The following is a 21,956-nucleotide window of genomic DNA, read 5'->3' on the forward strand; positions in this document are numbered from 1 at the left end:
GTATTATTAACTTACAATTATTAATAATTCAAATTAATAAATTCATAAATTGTTTTGGCATTTATTAGCTCCATAAATGCGCGCATGCGGTGAACATTTTGCAATGAAAACTGGTCGCACGACAACAATTTATCCACTCGCACAAATGCTTCCAAATATATTAGGGATCACATATTATATATTGAGGTCACATAGACAAAATTGTGCACATATGCAACCAAAACAGTCACAATTTCAATCCTGCTAATTCAAGCAGGTTCAAGCACTTCGTCTAAAATCCAAGCACTTTTCCAACCTTGGAAACACTAAAATAAAAATCAAGCATTTTCCAGGATTTCCAGCACCCGTAAGAACCCTGTAGCTTGTAAATGTTACTGTCACTGTTTTTAGCTGAACTTCTTCTCAAGACAACAAATGTGTAGACCGGTTTCATAACCTTTTAAAGAAAGAGTCAAAGCAGAAACTCTATAGATAAGAATAAATAAATAAAACACATTTTTCATCTTAATGCCACCTGAAATTCTTCTAAAATGAGCATTTTTCCAGGTTCCATGTGTGTGTTCAGTCATTTCTCTTTCAGGGTGAAGAGATTGAATTTAAAAGTGAATTATGTGAGCATTAACAGGAGCCTGAGAAAAAAGCACATTTTTTTAAAGTATTATATGTTATTACTTTAATGCAAAACATGATATGGCTTTATATGAGGACATTCGAATATGCACAAATTTAGCTGTTCACAATTTAATTTAAGATTAATCATAGCAATATGAACTCAATTTTGTCACAACTGTCAGTAACCACCTGAGGGCGCTGTAGTTCAACGACCTCAGAATGAACTGCAGCGTCCCAAAAAGACTACACATCCATACATACCACGCGCATACATCCAGAACACGTATACTGATCTGCCATCACAGTTTGTTTTCCGTTGATTATCTGGAGTATATATTCTATCATTCCACCACTGTTTGCTATCGCGTCATTTGTCTTCCCTGTCTTTCCTGCTGCCGTGTTTCTAGTAAGTCTAGTATTCGAGTTTTGATTCCTGAGCCCTGTCTCTGTTTTATGTTTCTGTTCTTTGAACACCTTCTTTCTCTGTCAATGCGCACTGTAAATAAACTGCACTTGGATCCGCACCTTTTTGTTTCCGTTTCAATCACGCTAACGTGACAAAGTTGAATGCTTCATGTAATTTAATGAAGATTAAAAATATCATAAGTGCAGCTGAGTGGTTCCTAAAGATGCAGATATTTTGTAATAAAGAGGTTAACAGTTTACAGCTAATAAATGTAACATTTCAACACATTTCTGATTGGAATAAGTGATTTATTTGTAAAAGAGACTATAAGCAGCTACCTGAGAAGGGGCTGGCTGCTGACATTCAGTTGAGGTCAGAATTATTAGCCCCCCTTTTAATTTTTATTTATTTTTTCTTTATATTTCCCAAATGATGTTTAACAGAGCAAGGAAATGTACACAGTATGTCTGATAATATTTTTTCTTCTGGATAAAGTCTTATTTCTTTTATTTTTGGCTAGAATAAAAGGAATTATACATTTTTTTAAGTCCATTTTAAGGTCAAAATTATTAGCCCCTTTAAGCTATATTTTTCTAGATAGTCTACAGAGCAAACCATCGTTATACAATAACTTGCCTAATTACCCAAACCTGCCCAGTTACCCTTATTAACCTAGTTAAGCCTTTAAATGTCTCTTTAAGCTGTATAGAAGTGTCATGAAAAATATCTAGTCAAATATTATTTACTGTCATCATGGCAAAGATCAAATATATCAGTTATTAGAAATGAGTTATTAAAATTATTATGTTTAAAATCGTGTTCTATTAATCTTCTCTCTGTTAAACAGAAATTGGGGGAAAAATAAACGGGGGGCTAATAATTCTGACTTCAACTGTACATGCATATGCACTCTCAGATATGAACACTCAGGCTCATGCGCTTTTAATGTCTACACCAACTCCACCTCTACTTCTACCCCACACAGGGATGTCACTTAGAGAAAGAGCATGTCTGAAAGCGCAAGTCTGCAGTCAGACACTATTGGAACTTCTCTGTTTGTCCTATTATACAGTACAAAGGTTTTAGGCCAACATTAAATCTGTTGTTTTACTGATGGTTCAATAGATATATGTGATCCTTGACCTCAAACCATTCATAATTGTACATGTTTTTGTCATTTAATTTTAAAATTGAAATATACTGTGTGAATAAATTATCTTACAGCTGATATATGGTTTGTTTGGATAGGAGTTAAGTTAGAGTTTGAATTATTAAAAGACAATATTGGATGGAGGTTGTTTTTCCTGGTTTGAGCTACATTTCTACCAGTGTTGTAAGCAATATTGTCTGAATTGTTTGAACCTGTTAAAGTACAGATAGGTTATCTGTTATGCCATTCCTTCTGGAAGGGACTTCATTGGTAATAGTGTTCATTTTCAGCATGATAATAATCCGCTAACTGCATTGAAATCTTATTTGGAGAAAGAAAACAGCTGATTAAACACAGACAATCATGAAATGATTAGTTTGAAAATAAAAGTTTGAATGGTCTAACACCTATTTACAATTCTGAGCTTCTTCACTGGCACACTTCATTGAGGCCAATCAGGTCGGAAAACAAGTTTCAGCTAGTTGTCTTGTCCCCAAAACACGGTTGAAATCAAGAGGTTACGGGGCTTTTTCTGCGGCAGCCCCCCGACTGTGGAATGGTCTGCCTTTACATATCAGGTCATGTTCTTCACTCGGTGCTTTTGAGTCTCATCTAAAAAATCACCTTCTGTCTCTTGCCTTTTGATAGCAATTAAATAATTTGAATCTGTTTTATATATTTAGCTTATTTTTATATATCGATATAGATTTTGTATGCTGGTATTTTTGTAAAGCACTTTGGTCAACATCTGTTGTTTTTAAATGTGCTCTATAAATAAAGCAAACAAATGGCCTCTACAGTGTCCAGACCTAAATATTATTGAGGTTGTTTGAGGTCACCTGGACAGTTAAAGAAAGATAAGAAACTCTATACCTAGAGAAGAACTCTGGAAAGTGCTTAATAAAGCCTGATATTACAGAGCACATTATTTCAGAAAATGTCAGGATGATTAGAACAAAACAGGGCCAAGGGAAGACACGCTGAACATAAAAGTTTGCTTGAAGGGTGCTGTTGCTGTTGTTTTGTACATATTCCCTATATTTCCTGTTTGTTTTTAATAAAGAAACTGATTGACTATATATTGTGCAAACGCCTTACACCAACAAAGCTGGTATAGTGCTTAGGACTTTAGCACAGTACTGTAAGTCTCACAGTTGGACTGTAAAAGAGGTTTGATTAATACAAAACCTTTTATAAAACGATCATGAAATTATACAGTGCTAAGGAATTAGATTTTATTCATCTTCAATATATGCCTGATATCCAAGATGTGGATTTTCATTCACGTATTTTCTGATGTACCAGCAGGATATCCGCACTTTCAGATTTTCTTCAACAATGAAATCCAGAGCAGCCTGAGGAGAAAGAAGAAGAAGATCATTACTGGTGTGGAGAAGCACATACTGGTTTTAATGAGCTTTACAGGAGTAGAAAATGTAAAGAAAATATCATTAAGAAAGCATTATGAGTTTGGCTGAGTGCTGGGATTGGATAACTGGTTTACTGCATTGTGTTTTTACTGGTTTACTGAACATTACTGTAATTTGATGGAGAAGTGACATATTAAAGTATTGCTTTATATTATGGGTATTTAAATGTTTTGTTTTTTCACCAAAACTTCTAATGAGGACATAATTAGTCTTGATTTTAAGGGTTAATTCACAAAAAGAAAGAAAATTCTATTCTTTAGGGATGCACAAAACATTCAGAAGATCAATGTCATTTTTAGTTGTTGGCCAAAAATAAGAGCCAAAAAAGGTTATGCTGTGCTATACTGATGTCACTCTCCCTCCAGTTGTGGTTATTGCATGAAGTGGTTTTCACACCAGACACAGGAAGTGCTGCGCTATGAAACCCATTCATTTCATTGCACCATGCAAAGGCCAGTTTGTTGCTGCAGGCTCAAAGTTCAAAACACCTATGCTTATTCCTAATATAAACACCTGTGCATATTCCACTCATGAACATGTATACTATTTACCAATGCATGAACCACAAACTCTCACCAGCAAAACAAAGTCCACTCAAGTAAAACTCTGACAGGACATTTCTTTATAATAATGGTTCCTGCTGTTTGCTATAGTGAAAGCTGTCATGGAAGCGTAGGTAAAATGACACCTCTCGACTCATTCGCCGTTAGTAAAATGTGGTTATTTCATTGGTTTATGTTTTTGACAACAGTGTAATCTAGTTTATTTAATACAATTATTCAAAAATAAAAATAAATTATATTTTAAGAAAATAAAACATAATATTCTAAAGCATTGTCAGTATTTAGACAAGTGCAATCAGACTTTTGTGTTTAGCCCCAGAATTTATTATTAATTAGTCACTTTCATGTTATTTCAGTCTCTTGAGACCTCCGTTAATCTTCTAAACACATTTTAAGAGACATTCAAAACCAAGAGGAACCAAAAACATTGTCAAGATGTTCAATGTGTCTTCAGTGCTTCAGCTGTAATCATACGAAGCTCCAAGAAGACCTTTCTGGGACTAAAAACTGTAAAATACAACTTTGACTGCCTTTGTTTTCTCTCCTGCATAAGTGCAACATACAGTAGAAGCGTAATATTACACCCTAAATGTGCATCCTGATCTGACGAAGAAGACAAAGGCCAATAAAGTCAGGTTTACAGTTTTATTTTGGTGTAAAAAAGTCTTCTTGGAGCGTCGCATGATTACAGTTCAACCACTGAAGTCACATGAAACGTGTTGGTTCATTTGGTTTTTGGTTTTCTTGCCTTTAAACATCTCGGGACCATTGCTGTCTGTGGAGGATGAGGAAGCTCCTGGATTTCATCAACAATATCTTAATTTGTGTTCTGAAGATGAATGAAAGTCTCGGGGGTTTTAAACGACATGAAGGTGAGAAATGAATAACAGAAATTTCATTTTTGGCTGAATTAATCCTTTAATGTTGTTTTGTGTGAGTTTGCAGCACATGCAGTGGCTCTGCTTCTGTTTTCTTCTTGGCAGTTTGCAGAAGGTGCATGAGAGCCGGTTCTTCTGGTGGACTGAACTTCCTACACTTAAGGACTTACTACTCATTTAAGCTGCTGTTTTAATATATGATGTTAAAACAATAGAACGTGTCATTTATGATAAATCTTGAGTTTTATTTTATTTTTTTAAAGCACTGTAAATATTTCAGGCTTCTCTTGCCTTTAATAGCAGGTGAATTTCACACTACACTGAATTAACACAAGAAACAGCAGAACCTGAGGATCTTCTGACCTTGGCCAGATGTGCTGCTACACCTTTACCCCTGTGAGATTGAGGGACTTCAGTAGACAGCAGTTCCAGCCGCTGATCATGTCTGACGGTGTATTTCAGCACTGCACACCTCACCGTTCCTAAATCACAGCACAACACACATTATTGCATACATAAGGTTAAGAATTATACACGATTTACCCAGCCAAACATTTTAATCATTCATTCAAATTATTTTCAGCTTAGTCCCTCTATTAATCAGGGGTTGCCACAGTGGAATGAACCGCCATATTATCTAGTATTTGTTTTACGCAGCAACCCAACACTGGGAAACACCCATACACACTCTTTCACTCACATACACTACGGGCAATTTAGCTTATTCAATTCACCTACAGCACATGTCTTTGGACTGCGGGGGAAACCTGAGCACCCGGAGGAAACCCATGCAAACATGGGGAGAACATGCAAACTCCACTGACCCAGCCGGAGCTCGAAAAAGCAACCTTCTTGCTGTAAGGCAATCATGCTAGCCACTGCACCACCGTGACGCCCCAGACAAACATTATTTGGTCAAATTAAAATTATTAAATAATTAATTTACATTTTATTTGTAAACACTGCAAAAATGCTTCTCTTACTTAGATTTTTTTTGTCTTGTTCTAGTCCAAATATCTCACAATTCTTAAATCAAGAAGAATTTTCTAGACAAGCAAAACCTATTGTCTTGTTTTAACAAATAATATGCCAAAATTAAGTGAATTTTTCCTTAAAACTTGAAAAATAATCTGCAAATGGGGTAAGCAAAATAATCTTATGTCAAAAGGAAAAACAAGATTATTTTGCTTACCCCATTTGCAGATTATTTTTCAAGTTTTAAGGAAAAACTTACTTAATTTTGGCATATTATTTCTTAAAACAAGACAATATGTCTGGCTTGTTTAGAAAATTGGTCTGCTGTGATTGGGCTTTCTTACATACAGTACAGTAATGTCAAATATGAAAACATTGTAAAAGTGGTACATGAATGAAACAATGAAACCATAAATATATGGAATAAGGATGAATAAACATGAAATCTATAGATAATGTAGTCTAGTTGGGTCATATTCTGTGGTAACTGATGTCATTTGATCGTATTTGATCTTATTTATCATTGTGAGTGCTTGTACCGGTTTATAATAGCATGTTAATAACATGATTAAAGATAATAACATGATAATAACATGTTAATTAAATGAATACATGGTTAATTCAAATGTAATGTTTGAGTTGCATTTTGAAATGCCATCAATTTGATGTTTAATTGTATTGTATTGAAAATGTGAACTTAGTTCAATGAACACATTATCTTTGACTTGTGTGTGTTGTATCCAAGCACTTGAAAAAAAAAAGAGTTAAGAGTTTTGCAAAAATGTGCAATTTTGCCAATGGATGTGAAGTTTGTTTCTAGAGTTTGGAAAATTGAAACCAGAGTTTAGAAATTTGTGGCAAAACGGTTGTAAAAAAACTGTAACTTGTGTGGATTAATTCTTCACCTATAACGTTAGTATAATAAAGTGAGCCAGCAAAATAAACATGATACATTTTGATTTTACACTGAATTTAACCTTCATTAATTCATTAAAGCTGTATTTTGACAACTTTAAATATGTTTTTTTTTTTGTATTCCTCCATGACATTAGAAAATACAAGATGTTTTAAGAACATCAAATTTCATCGAGGGAACTTTCAGCTTCTGGATCATTCGACTTTATTTGGGCTGTGAAAGGTTTTACTTGTTTATATCAGTGTGGTGTTGTGTTTTTCTTCAGTTTAGCACGTTTTGTCCCACACATAAATCTGATAAAAGATAACAATGTATGTTTTCCCATTTTGTCCATTTTCTGACATTTATCCTCTCTGTTCCCCCCTCTGCTAATGAACTCGCCCAGCGTTTTTATGAAGCTACAGCGTGTTGTGAATCAGCTGTTGTGATGGTCAGAAAGAGACAAAATGACGGGTCTTTTCTCTTACCGTCGCAGTTTAGAGTTATTGTGAAACGCTGATTCTGTCTGTCGTGTGTCACATTAGGAGTCAAATCAGTAAATCCACAACATCTCCTTCTGCTGAGTCGCTGACTGCTCTTGTGTGCGTGAAAGAATCGAAACTTGCAGCTTTGAGACAGGAGGTACCGCGCCATGATTTGACGTCACCAAAACAAACAGTGCAGGAAGAGTAACAGCAGAGGGCGCGGTTGAGCCACCACCACAACAACAGCTTTACTGTTTCGCTCTTTCTTGTTTGAGGCTGAGTGGTTAGCATTGTCCCCTCACAGTAAGAAGGTTGCTGATTTGAGTCCCGGCTGGGTCATTTGGCATCTCTGTGTGCAGTTTGCATGTTCTCCCCTTGTTGGCGTAAGTTTCCTCCAGGTGAAAGACGTGTTATAGGTGAATTGGATGAACTAAATTGGCTGTAGTGTATGTGTTTGAATGTGTGTGTATGGATATTTGGATGTTTCCCAGTTTTGGGTTGCAGCTGGAAGGGCATTCGCTGTGTATATGTTGGATAAGTTGGCGGTTCATTCCGCTGTGGTGACCCCTGATGAATAAAAGGACTGGAAAATGAATGAATGAATGTGATTTGTTATTTTTACTTTTTATTTTCCTATTGTCCCCAACAGAAATGGGCAAAAGTACACTGAAATGTCTTTTAAAATAAAATACCAAATGCAGTCTTCATTACATTGATTTACTTTGTAATAACATTGTAATTACATTGTTAAAACATTGTAATTACAGTGTTATTACATTTAGTTACTATGCCATTATATTTACTGTTATAAAATTGTAAGTGCATTTAACTTTGTAATTACTATGTCGTAACATTATAATTACAATGTAATAACATTGTAATTACATGGCTATAGCATTATAATTACATTGTTATAACAGTCTTACCACTATGCATTACTATGTTATAACATTATAATTACATTGTTATAACGTTGTTATTACATTGTTATGACATCGCTATTATTGTGTCATTAGATTATATCTACTATGTAATAACATTGTAATTGCGGTTTTATAACATTGTTATCAACGTTTTTCATAGCATTACATTTACTGTGTATCAACATTGCAATTACATTGTTATAACATTGCTAGTACTATCTAATAACATTGTAATGGAATTAACCTTGTATTTACTATGTCAACACATTATATTTACTATGTCATTACATTGTATTTACTATGCATTACCATTGTAATTGCATGGCTATAACATTTAACTACATTGTTTTTACATTGTAATTACATTGTTATTATATTGTCATAACATTTGAACCACTATATCATTACATTATATTTACTAGGTAATAACATTGCATTTACATTCCTATAACATTGTATTTACTTTAGTATTTACTATTATTTTACATTATATTTACTATGCATTAGCACTGTAATTGCATTGTTTTAACCTTGTAATTACATTATATTTACTGTGTTATAACATTGTAATAACATGGCTATAACCTTGTAACTACTATGTCATTACATTATACTATGTAATACAATTATAATTACATTGCTATAGCATTGTAATCACACTTTTATAATATTATAATTACTATTTAAAGTCATTCTTATAAAAATCTAATTATTATGTCATTGCATGGTAATTATATTGTAATAGCATAGTAATTACAATGTTATAGTGTCTTATTTTCCAGTCTTAGTTTGACTTGCTCCCGAATCTACCCCCACTATCTGTCTCTAACTTTCTTTATACGTGATGATAATTTCCATCTATACTCCAAGCATTAATCAACTTCTTCAGTGCTCTTCAAATTTCTAGTCTGATCCCAAGCCTTGGCAAATAAAGAAGCACCAATGTAGACTTCTTACAAAGTGTTTTACAGTATTTTAAAAATACAAAAATACAAGATATTAAAGTATTTTGTGATGCAAAATATTAAGACATTTTCATAAACTCTATAAAATACATATTACAAAATACTAATTTGTATTTAAAATACATATTTGAAATACAATTATCAGAAATACTGCCCATCCCTGGACCCCAAAAGCCAGCACACACTCCTGAATGTTCTTATTTGATTTAATTCATTTGATTATTACTTTATAAAACAATCCTTTACCAGAGCAAGTGCACTTTCTGTTTTCTCCACAGGGCGTCTCTGTCTCGCCTTCAGAAAGTTAACTCACAGCTGCTGTATGACTGTAGTAGACTGTACAATACACGTTTTGTTCAATACAATTGTGACCATGTAATTATTTACTTGGAAGTGGAAAAAAAGAAGATTGTTTTGATTAAAATGTATCATGACCAAACATTATGTATGGGGTATTTTGAGCTGAAACTTTACAAACCAAACACACACACACACGCGCACACACACACACACACACTCTAGGGACATCAGAGACTTATTTTATATCTTGTAAAACGGGGCATAACAGGACCCCTTTAAACTGATCCAATTTCGGTCAATAAATATTATACATCAGTGCATTCTTACTAGAAACAATACAAATGTACTGCTTTTAATGGTTAAAATGGCATTTGTAATGGCCGGTAGCCTATATTATTTATCTGATATTGTTTTTTTTCTTTATGTTACATAACACATTAATAGTTCATCTATGTCAGCGATGTATTTTAGGATTAGTGTGGGCATGAAGTGGGTAATAATAGGCGCACTCATGATGCCCACCCACACACACAATCACACACAACCACACACACACAATCTCACACAAACACACACAGACACTACACACATAATAGAGAGAGAGAGAGAGGTTTAATAACACTTTAATTTAATAACTTCATACATTCTGATTTAAAAAATGAAATCTAAATACATTTAAATGCCATACAAAGATACATATATAAATAAATTATATACAGCATAGAGCCTTATTAATAAACAAACTTTCCCGAAACCATTATTTGCAAGGCTAAAATGCAAATAGTATTCTCATCTTGTTGCCACCAAACACAAAAACAACAGTTTAGGATCCGTTTCTGTCAACCCTACGCTGTAAATAATATCTTCTAATGAACATTTTTCATATTTTTACAGGTTTTTTCTGTTTATTCACGGTGATTAATTGCATGATTTTACCTTTCATCTCCACTTTTGATGTTAAAATTACAACTCTACAGTCTAACAAACTGACTTTTACTGACATTTTAGAAGTTTGAAACAATATATTGCATAAGAAATAATATACAGAGAGAATTAAGCCTGTAAAATAACAGGAAAGTACTGGCATTTTAACGTAATTTACAACAACAACTCAGACAATATCATTTCAAACTATTAAAAATGTCCATCAAAGTTTTAAAATACATTAAAAGTTGTTGAAGGAAAGATCAAAATCCCATAATGCCATTCAAACGAGTAAATAAATGATGAAATCAAAACTAAAGAAACTAAAGAAACACAAATTATAACATATGGAAAACAGATATTTTTTCATGCCTGCCATATCCCATTTTGCTGTCTCTATTAAATAAACAATAAATAAACATACTTTCCTTCTTCATAAAAACCTATTTGCTATAAATATTTTGTCTGAGACATAATTTAATGCTAAAGAAAAACATCATTAATACAAGTTTCTGTATAAATCTCATGCTTTATTTGTTGTAACACATGTAAATATAAACATACTAAATGTAAAGTCCATTTTACGATTTTTAAACCAGAACTGGGACTGTTGTTAAATAGCATTTCATTGTCTAATAAGAAAGCAGGTAAAATGTGTGCTTTGATAAATATTCTGCATACATTTTTATTTTCTTTCAATTCGTTGATCCATTTCCAGGGATGTTTAATAGGATTTAGATCTGGGCTTTGGCTGGGCCACTCAAGGACATTCACTGAGTTGTTGTGAAGCTGCCACCATCATGCTTTACTGTAGGGATGATATTAGCCTGGTGATGAGCGCTGCCTGTTTTTCTCCAAATGTAATGCCTGGCATTCACTCCAAAGAGTTCAATTTGAGTCTCATCAGAGGAGAGAATTTAGCTTCTTATGGTCTGAGAGTCCTTCAGATGCCTTTTAGCAAACTCCAGGCGGGGAGTGTCTTCCGTCTGGCCACTCTACAATACAGGCCTGATTGGTGGATTGCTGCACAGATGGTTGTCCTCCTGTAAGGTTCTCCTCTCTCCACAGAAGAACGCTGGAGCTCAGACAGAGTGACCATCGGGTTATTGACCAGCTCCCTGACTAAGGCCATTCTCCCCTGATTTTCTTTTCAGCTTAGCCCCTTTAATAATCAGGGGTCGCCACAGCAAAATGAACCACCAACGTATCCAGCATATATTTTAAACAGCAAATGCCTTTCCAGCTGCAACCCAACACTGGGAAACACCCATACATTCTTGCATTCACACACTTATACACTACAGCCAATTTAGTTTATTCAATTCACCCATAGCGCATGTCTTTGGACTGTGGGGGAAACCGAAGCACCCGGAGGACACCCACACTAACACGGAGAAAAGCTGAGACTCGAACCAGTGACCTTCTTTCTGTGAGGCGACAGTGCTAACCACTGAGCCACCGTGAAGCTCCTATTGTTTATTAACATTGTGTTTTATTATTGTTTGTAATTGTAATTCAATATTTTGATTGTTAAGAATAATGTTTTTATTATTTATTATTATTGTTTTATCCAAAATTGTTGATTGTTAAATGAACTGTTATTGTTTTTTTTTTTGTTTGTTTGTTTACTCTGTTATTTGTTTACTATGTTCTGCTTAACGTAAACATAATCACAAATGCTTTTTGTCATGTCAATGAAACAAGTTTAAAGGTGTGTGTGTGTGTGTGTGTGTGTGTGTGTAGAGAGAGAGAGAAAGAGAGAGAGAGAAAGAGAGAGAGAGAGAGATAAAAACGCACACACAGACCCCTTTAACCGCGGGGGTCTCGCGAGAGCATCAGTGCGAGATCTCGCAGGCCTGTTGTGTCTGACGGTGGACCGTCGCTGCGTGGGGGTTTTCGCTTGATGTCATCGGGAAAGACGCGAGAGCTGCGTTTCCTCCGCCGCTTCTCATGCTCCCGCCGCGTCCTCCGCTCGCTTCTCCACACACCGCCGCGGTTCTCCGGCAGGGTTTGCCCGGGTTTTCGGGGATGAGGCTGATGCGGCGGCGCTGCTGCTGTGCTCGCGCTCGGCAGATCGTCGTGCAGATGCGCGCGCAGCTGAGCAGAAAGATGGACCACAACACCGTCGACTAAAAGCGGCCACAAAACCACTCCGTTACCGCTGATTACACGCGTTTGACTCCCGCAGTCGAGGACTTGTCTTCCTGATGGATTTGTGGAGCGGCCTCCGGATGCCAAACACACCGAGAGCATCTGTAGCCTGTTAGCATTAAACGAAGAAGAGCGCAGTCACCATATGATGATGATGATGATGGAGGAGCTCTTCTTATGAGGAAGATCAGGGGCAGATCCTCATCTTCAGAGGGTTTGTTTTGGCCCTGGAGGCTGCTGGACTTCTAGCCATATCAAAGCTAGCATATCATGCCGTCCAGCCCTGTTTACTGACTTCTTTGATACACAAACACATAGAGACAGAGACTAGCTCAGTTCTTCATCGCATGTCAAGAGTCCAGGTTACCTGAGATGGATAAACTCACCATTATTTCAGGATGTCTCTTTCTGGCTGCGGATATTTTCGCCATCGCCAGCATTGCCAACCCAGACTGGATCAACACTGGCGAGTCAGCAGGTAAAAGAGGGAGAGAATGATCAATAACGCTGACTTACAGTGATTGGAGTCACTTAAAGTTGGTTTTATATTCGTACATTCAGACTTTCTCCTTAATAATCTAAATTTTAAAAGTATTATTTGTAAATTCTGAATAGGGAAATACTATTTCAGCATATCAGCATATCAAAACAACATCGTTTACAGTCAATTAAAGTGCTAATGTTGTTTTGAAGTCATGCATGCATGTCATTTTTATTCAAAGTAGCAGCATGATAAGCAACACATGTATGTCTGCAAGACATGCAGTTAAAACCAGAAGTTTACATACACTCTAAGAAAAGCAACCTAACCTTTTTTTTACCTGTCTGACGGTAAATCATACTAGACCTTAACTATTTTAGGTCTGTTTAGACTACCTAAATAATTTACATTTGCTCAATGCCAGAATAATGATAGAATTTGTTATTAATTTCTAGACAGTCAAAAGTTTACATACATTTTCTTGGTATTTTTTTTTTAGCTTTGCTTTTAAACTGTATAACTTTGGTCAAATGTTTTGGGTATCCTTCCACAAGTTTCTCACAATAGTTTGTAGGAATTTTAATAGAGGTAAAGTTGGTTTTATATTCACACATTCGTTCATTTAAAAGTCTATATATAGTTTACCATGTTACTTTGAATTTTCGATCGGAATTAGCATGCAAGTATGACTTGAAAACAACATTAATACAGTTTATTTGATTGTGACCAATGTTTTACTTTGATAGTCATTGGCTGCTAATATGATTTCACTGTTTAGAGTTTGCAAATAATACTTTTATGAAATTAAATTATTAAGGGGAAAGTCTGAATGTGCGAATATAAAACCAACTTTACCTCTATGGAATTTTATCCCATTACTCCTGACAGAATTGGTGTAACTGAGTCAGATTTGTTGGCTGTCTTGCTCGCACAAGCTTTTTCAACTCTGCCCACAAAATTTCCATAGGATTGACTTCAGGGCTTTGTGATGGCCAATCCAAAACATTCACTCTGATGTCCTTAAAGCACATTTGAACTAATTTGGCAGTATGCTTAGGGTCATGGTCTGTTTGGCAGACCCATTTGTGGCCAAGTTTTCATTTCCTGGCTGATGTCTTGAGATTTTGCTTCACTATTTCTCCATAATGTTCTTTCCTCATGATGCCATCTATGCTGTGAAGTGGACCAGTACCTCCTGCAGCAAAACAGCCCCACAACATGATGCTGCCGTCCCCATACTTCACAGTTGGGATGGTGTTCCTAGGCTTGTAAGCTTTTCCCTTTGCCCTCCAAATGTAACACTGGTCATTATGGCTAAACAGTTCAATCTTAGCTCCATCAGACCACAGGACATGTCTCCAACAATTATTCTTTTTCCCAGTGTAATTTAGCAAATTGTGATCTGGCATTTTTATTGATTCTGGCTTGTTGATTTTCCCATGTTGTCACACAAAAAAGCAGTGTGCTTGCGGTTTTCCTTAAACACTATTCTACAGTTGTGCCTCCAATTAACTCAGAGGTTGTCAATTAGCCAATCAGAAACTTCCAAACCCTTGACAGCATCATCTGAGCTTTTTCAGAGGCACAATAATCTTATTGTATGTAAACTTGACTTTCAAGAAAAGTTATAACAATTTCTCAAAAATATCTCTCTCGTTATTCTGCTATTAAGCAGAACAGAAACACATTTGATAATCCTAAATTACCTAAAAGAGAAAAAGTTTAGTCACATTAATATCTGACAATTTTTTTTTAAAGCTTATGTGCCTTTTTTAGTGTATGTAAACGTCTGGTTTCAACAGTATTTTAAAGATCGTTTGGTCTGAATATCTTCTGCTGTGTGAAAAGATTTGATAAATGTCATTAGAAGGTGTATTTAGCAAACATATTTGCTGAATCATAAACATCTTAAAGATGTTTTCCACACTTCTAATCGACATCTAAAACGAGACCTATAATAGACATAATTCAGATGTAATAAATACATCTTCCAGATGTAAACGCACACAAAACAGTCGTCGCTGTGATGAAAGTGGGAAGTAGTACTATCAGAGTACTGAAAAAAGTGTTGCATGCAGAACTGTTGCAAACAATTTATTTGTGTTGAATTTAAACATTCAAATTAAGTGTAATAATGTTCAACTTAATTTGTTTGTTTAAATTCAGCCCAAATAAATTGTTTGCAACCACTTAACGTAAAAAAATTTAGTAAATCCAAGGAATCATCTTTGAATAATTTTTTTCAGTTTAGTTGTCAGTGTTCAAATGCGAACAGCTTTAGCTCAGTCTGCATGTTTACAGTTCTCCTAATGTCTGTTTAGATGATGAAGAAGTTATAAAGTGACACTTTTAGTAACATGCATTACGTAAATGCACTGTAAAAAAAAAATTCAGGGTTCTACAAAATCCATTTGTCCCAACACAGATTGATTAAGTTAACTTAAATTTAAACGGATTGAACATAAAGCAATTACGTTGTCCCGGAAAAATCTCAAGAATTGTGCAGATTTAGCTCATTCTAAATAAGTAGTTTGAACAAGATGCACAATATTGTAAGTCAATGCTGAATCAGTCATGCTTTTGATCAGCAAATATGACATGTAAATACCTGAAATACTGCAGAAGATTGATTTTTGTTATGTGTGCTTTGAAATCAATATTTAGTGCAGCAATACACAGGCATGTTTATGTCTGGGAATTTAAAGAATGCAGGCTTTGGGAATTTTAGTTTGGGGATTAGATAGTGGGAATGGTCAGTTTAACTTATAAACATATTATTTATGTTATAAAATATTAGTATTTCCTTTAAGCTCATTAAAAAATCAAATGGGAATAAAACTATTTTATTATGCTTCTCTTCTGATGTTCTCTGTGATTCTTTTAAGGTTTTTTTAAACATTTTATTATGATTAAATCTTATCCAATATTAACATGTTCAGTTAATTTACAAAGAAATAAGTAGTTATTTTATTTTAAAATTTTGAAGTACATATTTCAAACATCTTAATAATAATGTTGTTCATTAATGTTACATTTTGTTCAAATAAACTCCAACATTTTATTAAATATATTATTTTAAAATTGATTTAAAGATGTGTTTTGTTCTAAAATATTTCCCACTTTTAGTTGTTAAAATGTACTTGAAGCTTAAAACTGTTTTATTACAATAATAGTATGTATTACAGTTCAGCTCTTTTACATTAATGAAACATGCGTGCGATAAATATACATTTTTAGCTCATTTAAAGAAAATGTGTTATAAAAGTATATGTTATAATGTAAGTTCAGCTCTTAAACATCTTTTATAGTGAATACTTAACAAGTTTTCAGCAACTTTCACAGAGTGAAAAATTCTATAATAATAATATTGATCATGTTAATACTCTTAAACATTTTTATAATATATCCCATTTAAAAAGTCCATCAATATGAGTGTCAGAGAAGTTGTTTTTTGATACAACAACCATGCTTAAACTAGGACTGGGCCGATTAATGATATATTAAATCGTGATAAAATTTATGTCAACAACAGTAGCCCCTTTCACACAGTGATACCTGTAAATATCCTGAAAATTTACAGAACAACTTTACCGGTAAATTTAAAAAAGCGCTGTTCACTCAGGTGAGAGCATTACGGAATTTTTGAATGCGTCTGACTGTTCTGATTGGCTAAAGTAGACGTCTCACGTCAGTACGTTCTAGACGTGCACGCGCTCTTTCCGGCAGTCTTCCTTCTCCTTCTCCTTGTTCACACAGCGCAACATTCTGGCAGATTACCGCTAATGTTCTCTAAAACTTCTCTTTCCGGAAAATAGCCAGAACTAATTTTCCGGAGAGGTATGTATGTGTGAAAGGGTTGTAGTGATAAGATCTGGACTTTTTTTTTTACTCTCTATTGATTTTAGAGCCAATCACACAGCAGAAATGGTAATATAGAAGTGTGTTGATATTAGAGATGCTCCGAATTTTCAGCCACCGAAAATTTATCAACCAAAAATACGTTATGCCATTTAATAGACCCTCTAATTTTTGTGGCTTCGGTAATTGTTGGGGTACTCTTCTAAATCTGGAAGCATTAACAACTTATATCGAAATGCATATCATTATCGTTCAATAAGGAAAATAATTATCAAGATTGCCTTTTTGCCATATCACCCAGCCCTAACTCAAACTTGCTGCTTGTTCTTACTACTTAAAAAAATAAGCTAAAACAACACAATTCTTGAGATTGTTTTGGGACAACTTAATTGTTTGATGTTCTATCCACTTAAATGTGTTACATTAACTTAAAGAGCCCATTTTATACATGAAATAGGGTCATATCTTGGTTGTAAGGGTCTCCAACAACAGTTTAATATGCTTGCAAGGTCAAAAACACTTTCATGGTCTTATAATCTGCATTTATTTTTACCTAACTATTCCAGCGACTCCCGTATGAATCGTCCAGTGATTCATTTGTTCCCAAACCCCTCCTTAGCGCGAAGCTAATCTGCGCTGATTGGACCGATGACAGTCTGTTGCGATTGGTCGACTGCCTTCAGTCAGAGAGTGAAATGCCCAACAGCTAATCAGCAATCTAAAAGTAATCACAGTTCATACACGCTCGATAGTGTAGGCGTGGATTTTAGCTGCTAGTGGGTCAATGTAAATACAGACTATGGACTTAAAAATTCAGACGACTAACTATTTTATTGAGCAAAAACTGTCAAGGAGATCTCATAGCTTGTCTCACTCTGCTCTTTTCACAGACACAAACACACACACACACACACACATTGCCCTCGTCCGCGCACACACACACAAAAACACACACACACCTCTGGTAACGCGATAAGAGAATATACCGAGTTAACCTGATACAGTACACGCGGTTACAAGAAACAAATCACAACTAAATACATTTGCAAGCTAGAGTCAACGAGGCAACAACTTTAATCGCACGTACTTACACTTGAGAAATGGAGAAAGAAACCCATCCTGACGTCCATCAGTAAGTTACTCTTTACTGATCCTTCCTTTAACAAACGCAGATGAAGTATTCTTTGTAGCATGTAGTTTCCAGTAGTTTCCAACTGCTTGGTTATAATGCTGAGGTTTCATCTTTGGGTAGAGACTCGATAATATCCATCTGCAGTGTGACTTCAATCGACCGGCATGTTTGTGTGTGTGTGTGTGTGTGTGTGTGTGTGTGTGTGTGTGTGTGTCTGGGTTTCTGCGTCAGAGGGCGGGGCCGCAGGTTTCAAATCTCCCGGGTTTGCGCGTGCACGTGAATAACTTGGTTTCGTTCGTACGTCATGGCGAAACACCTAAAGACTCGGTATCAAGGCGACTCGTTTGAAGCACTATGAGTCGACTCTTATAGATGAATCAACAGTTTTAAACACTTTACTCTTACAGATTTAAGCCTTAGCTGGATACTTTACTTCACTTAGAGCTGTGTTACACACTACATGGAGGGGAATTTTCAAAAACCCATAATATGGGCTCTTTAATTGATTTGTGTCGGGACAAAAACATGAAGGATGTTTGTGTTACACTGCATTGTTTGTAAACAGCATCTCCATTTATTTAATTGTCATTTTTACTTTTATCTGATGACTTAATTGCTTATCTTTGAGCTCAAATCATGCACAGGAGAAATAACTTACAGTTCTTCACCCATCAGTTTATCACTACTGTTATAGTTCCTCCTCCTCAATTGTGTTTAGAAGCTGTTATTATTATAGATTAAACTGCACTGTCTTCGGATGCCCATGTGCAGACGGGCGGGTGATAAACAGCTGCTCTTTGTTCAGCGTCAGTAAAGTGGGTCAGCAGGGGTTCAAGCTCAATCCACTGCGCTCAGCACCAATCAGAGGCTGCGTGTTGTTTCCACACTTCGCTGCTGAATCAGGTGTAAATCCCGGCTGCCATGTTCAAGACGCACATGCTGCATATCCAGATCATTTCAGCTGCTCGTCCGTCTCAGGCATTTCTATTGTTTTCAGTAGACGTGGTTGTTGTTCTGAAGCCCCCACGCACACACACACAAAGGAGGGTTTTCATGAGGGGAATGAGGGAAGCAGTTCTGATCCGTTTTTCATTATTTGATATTATCTGATGTGAATGATGGATGCAGTTTTCATTACTGTAATGTGTCCTGGTGTCTGTTGTACGTCTGATGATGTTTGTAATATTTTGCATAATTTCATATTTTGCTGAAGTTATACGTCACTGTCTTTTTATAGTTTTATATCGTCACTTTTATTTATTGATATTATACTATAGTTTAACAAACAATAAGTCATGTTGTTGAATATAGTCTTTTTTTATTTAATTTTATTTATTTACTAGGGGTGTCACGATTTCGATTTTTAATCGAAATCGATCGAAATTTATGCTCAATTTCGATTATCGAATCAAAAAATAGAATCGTCGATGCTGCCACGCCCCCATGTCACGTCAGCTTGGCTTGCCAAGCAGAAAAAAAAACCGGCTTGTTGAAGTGCTTGTTAAACTGCAGAAGCAGGAGACCCGTCGACAGAACTTAAACCCTCTCCTCTTTCAATGAATTCGCCGGTGTGTAAGCATTTTGGATTTCCAGTGAGTTATGTTGACAACGTTCGTGTTGTCGACAAAAAAAACACAGTTTTGCAAGCTCTGCTATGTACGTATTACGTACGGATCGTCCGATAGACAACACCGGCATCGCGATCCTCCGCCCGCCCCCGTTGCAAATCCGCTCGCGAAAAGTACACACTCAGGCCCTGTTTACACTGTCTTTGTTTTTAAATGGCATTTTAGAACGACAACGATTTGACATCCACAGTGGCGTGTGGCATTTCTGAGCAGCCCTCTTTCCTCTCTACCTCTGAAAATGCACATCACATGACCACACAGACACAGACGCACTCACAGCCATGCGCTCGAGACAGCAGGTCCAGGCAGTCAGAGGACTGCTTCAATCTTTCACTCACTTGTACTTAGTCATTTTAGCGAACACCTCAGATACTGTTGGCTGGTTCCTGTCGGTTGTGCGTCTTTTTTACCGACGCCATTATAACGACACAGATCACTGCCTATTCACGAGTCCTGCAGAAAAAGTGATTGACAGGTGGTAATTATGTGTGTATCTTGCCTTTATTCATTTACTGTATGATTTGTTTATGGGTAAAACAAAGACCATGCAGGTAAGGTAGTTTAGACGGTAGGCTACAAATAATTAATTGGTCATTAATTAATTAATTATTCATAATCGAAAATCGAATCGAATCGTGCCTTTAGAAACAAAAATGTAATCGAATCGAGGATTTGGAGGATCGTGACACCCTTATTATTTACTTGCTTATTTACTATGTGGTTGGACAATATGTATCTTTTAAAACTTAAAATAGCTGTTTTTGAGCTTATTTGGGTCAATGATTCAGTGATCCATTCATAAAGATTATGGTATTTTATTTTAAGATCAGTCATTTTTAACAAATATATAATTTATTCAGGAAATTGCTTTATAAATAATAGCCTTGCTGTTAAGGATGGGGATTACCTAGTTGATGGTTGACCATTTGGCTTCGTTGGGTCATTGGGTCAGCATCTTTAGTTAGTTTGGTATGTTGGTAATCAGTGTTGGATGTCAGCTGAAGAGAGCACTCTGATTGGTTAATCAGCAGCAAATCAGAGCACGAGAACCAACTGAAGTGATGTCGCCACGCCAGTAAACAAATCAAGTCAAGATGGAACACAGAGGCTGGCTGTAATTTCACTACTTTTCGTAAACATTTGCAAACAATATGGATCTTTAGATTATCAGATATTTTTGCATGAGTGAATCCATCTGTGGTGAGTGATAATTACTCTGATAATCAACTCAGGCTCATTGTGGATGCGTACCCCGCTCTACAGTTCTGGAGATTGCGAGTTATGAAGCCAGATAAATGCTGTGGGTTGGTATGATGTGTGTGTGTGTGTGTGTGTGTGTGTGTGTATATATATATATATATATATATATATATATATATATATATATATATATATATATATATATATATACATATATATATATAAAACCTTAAAACCGTCCAACACCAACTTTACAGTTAGTCATTGGGTTTTGTAGGCCCATTGGTCTGCATCAGTCGGGCATGTTAGTTTGGTACAGCATACAGGGCTGCGTTGGATCCATGTGCACTCAACGCAGGAATAAATCAGTCTTAAATTAAAACAATACTGTAAAAACACTTGTATAGATGCAAGGTTTGTTTGTGTGTCGGATTGTTCTTTCAGGCTGGCAAATGAAGAATAGTGAGTTGATTGTTTGGTGCCTGACTGTGTGCAGTTCAGAATGGGCTCTGTTGTAAGCCATTGTCAGATTGTTTCCTTCCTGTGAATGGTAAAATCATTAAAGTGTTTGTAGTCTCCCTGCCCTGGCTTTGATGTGGTCTGTGACCAGAGTAAAGCAGAATAATTGGCCGATGACACGTTGTTTGGCCTCTAATTTGGTCTTTTGATCTGCTTGTAGACTTTTGCATTGAAGTTTTGTTTTTTGTCAATTTTTTTGTTTTTCTTTTTATGATTAGTTCACAGAAACATTTTCTCACAGCTCAAGAAAGATATTTTATTTTAATTTAATTTAAAAAAGATTGCTTTCATTCGTTGATGTCAATAGAGTTTGTCAGGATTAACCCTTCTCCGACTGTGTTACCGACATGCTTGGTGCAACGGTGGATCAAAAAGCCACTAAAAGAGTAGAAACAACAACAACAACATAAAGTCAGACGTCATAATCACTTCTGGTGCCTGTTTCACAAAGCTGTTTTGGGGTTTATGTAATGTATTTTTT

General features: G+C 35.7%; 2 protein-coding genes across 4 annotated transcripts in view; one reads left to right on the forward strand and one right to left on the reverse strand.

Moving 5' to 3' along the window:
- Positions 1-3,389: 3,389 nt before the first annotated feature.
- On the reverse strand, positions 3,390-7,568 carry im:6904045. The gene is made up of 3 exons (XM_003198184.6): positions 7,398-7,568; positions 5,403-5,521; positions 3,390-3,523 (listed from the first exon to the last, which is right to left on the reverse strand). Exons 1-3 carry the CDS (start codon positions 7,561-7,563, stop codon positions 3,404-3,406), a joined length of 405 nt encoding a protein of 134 aa, XP_003198232.2. The 5' UTR covers positions 7,564-7,568; the 3' UTR covers positions 3,390-3,403.
- Positions 7,569-12,321: 4,753 nt separating this feature from the next.
- The window catches only part of mosmoa (modulator of smoothened a), a 65,853-nt gene continuing 56,218 nt past the window's right edge, over positions 12,322-21,956 (forward strand). For all 3 annotated transcript variants that reach the window (XR_012401284.1, XR_012401283.1, XM_003198185.7), the window contains exon 1: positions 12,322-13,135. Coding sequence is in view for 1 of the 3 variants with exons in the window: in XM_003198185.7 (XP_003198233.1) it covers positions 13,030-13,135 (106 nt within the window). In the remaining 2 variants the exon portion in view is untranslated. The remainder of the gene's footprint in view (positions 13,136-21,956) is intronic.

Source organism: Danio rerio, chromosome 3 (genome assembly GCF_049306965.1).
Source record: "Danio rerio strain Tuebingen ecotype United States chromosome 3, GRCz12tu, whole genome shotgun sequence".
Classification (NCBI taxonomy): Eukaryota; Metazoa; Chordata; class Actinopteri; order Cypriniformes; family Danionidae; genus Danio; species Danio rerio.

Bases quoted from the DNA above. Each gene is read 5' to 3' on its own strand.
- im:6904045 (XM_003198184.6), bottom strand. From the start codon at position 7,563: ATGGCGCGGTACCTCCTGTCTCAAAGCTGCAAGTTTCGATTCTTTCAC. The intron at 5,522-7,397 runs GTAAGAGAAAAG...GCTGTGATTTAG, and splicing joins AATAACTCTAAACTGCGACG to GAACGGTGAGGTGTGCAGTG. The intron at 3,524-5,402 runs GTCAGAAGATCC...CTTTCTCCTCAG, and splicing joins TAGCAGCACATCTGGCCAAG to GCTGCTCTGGATTTCATTGT.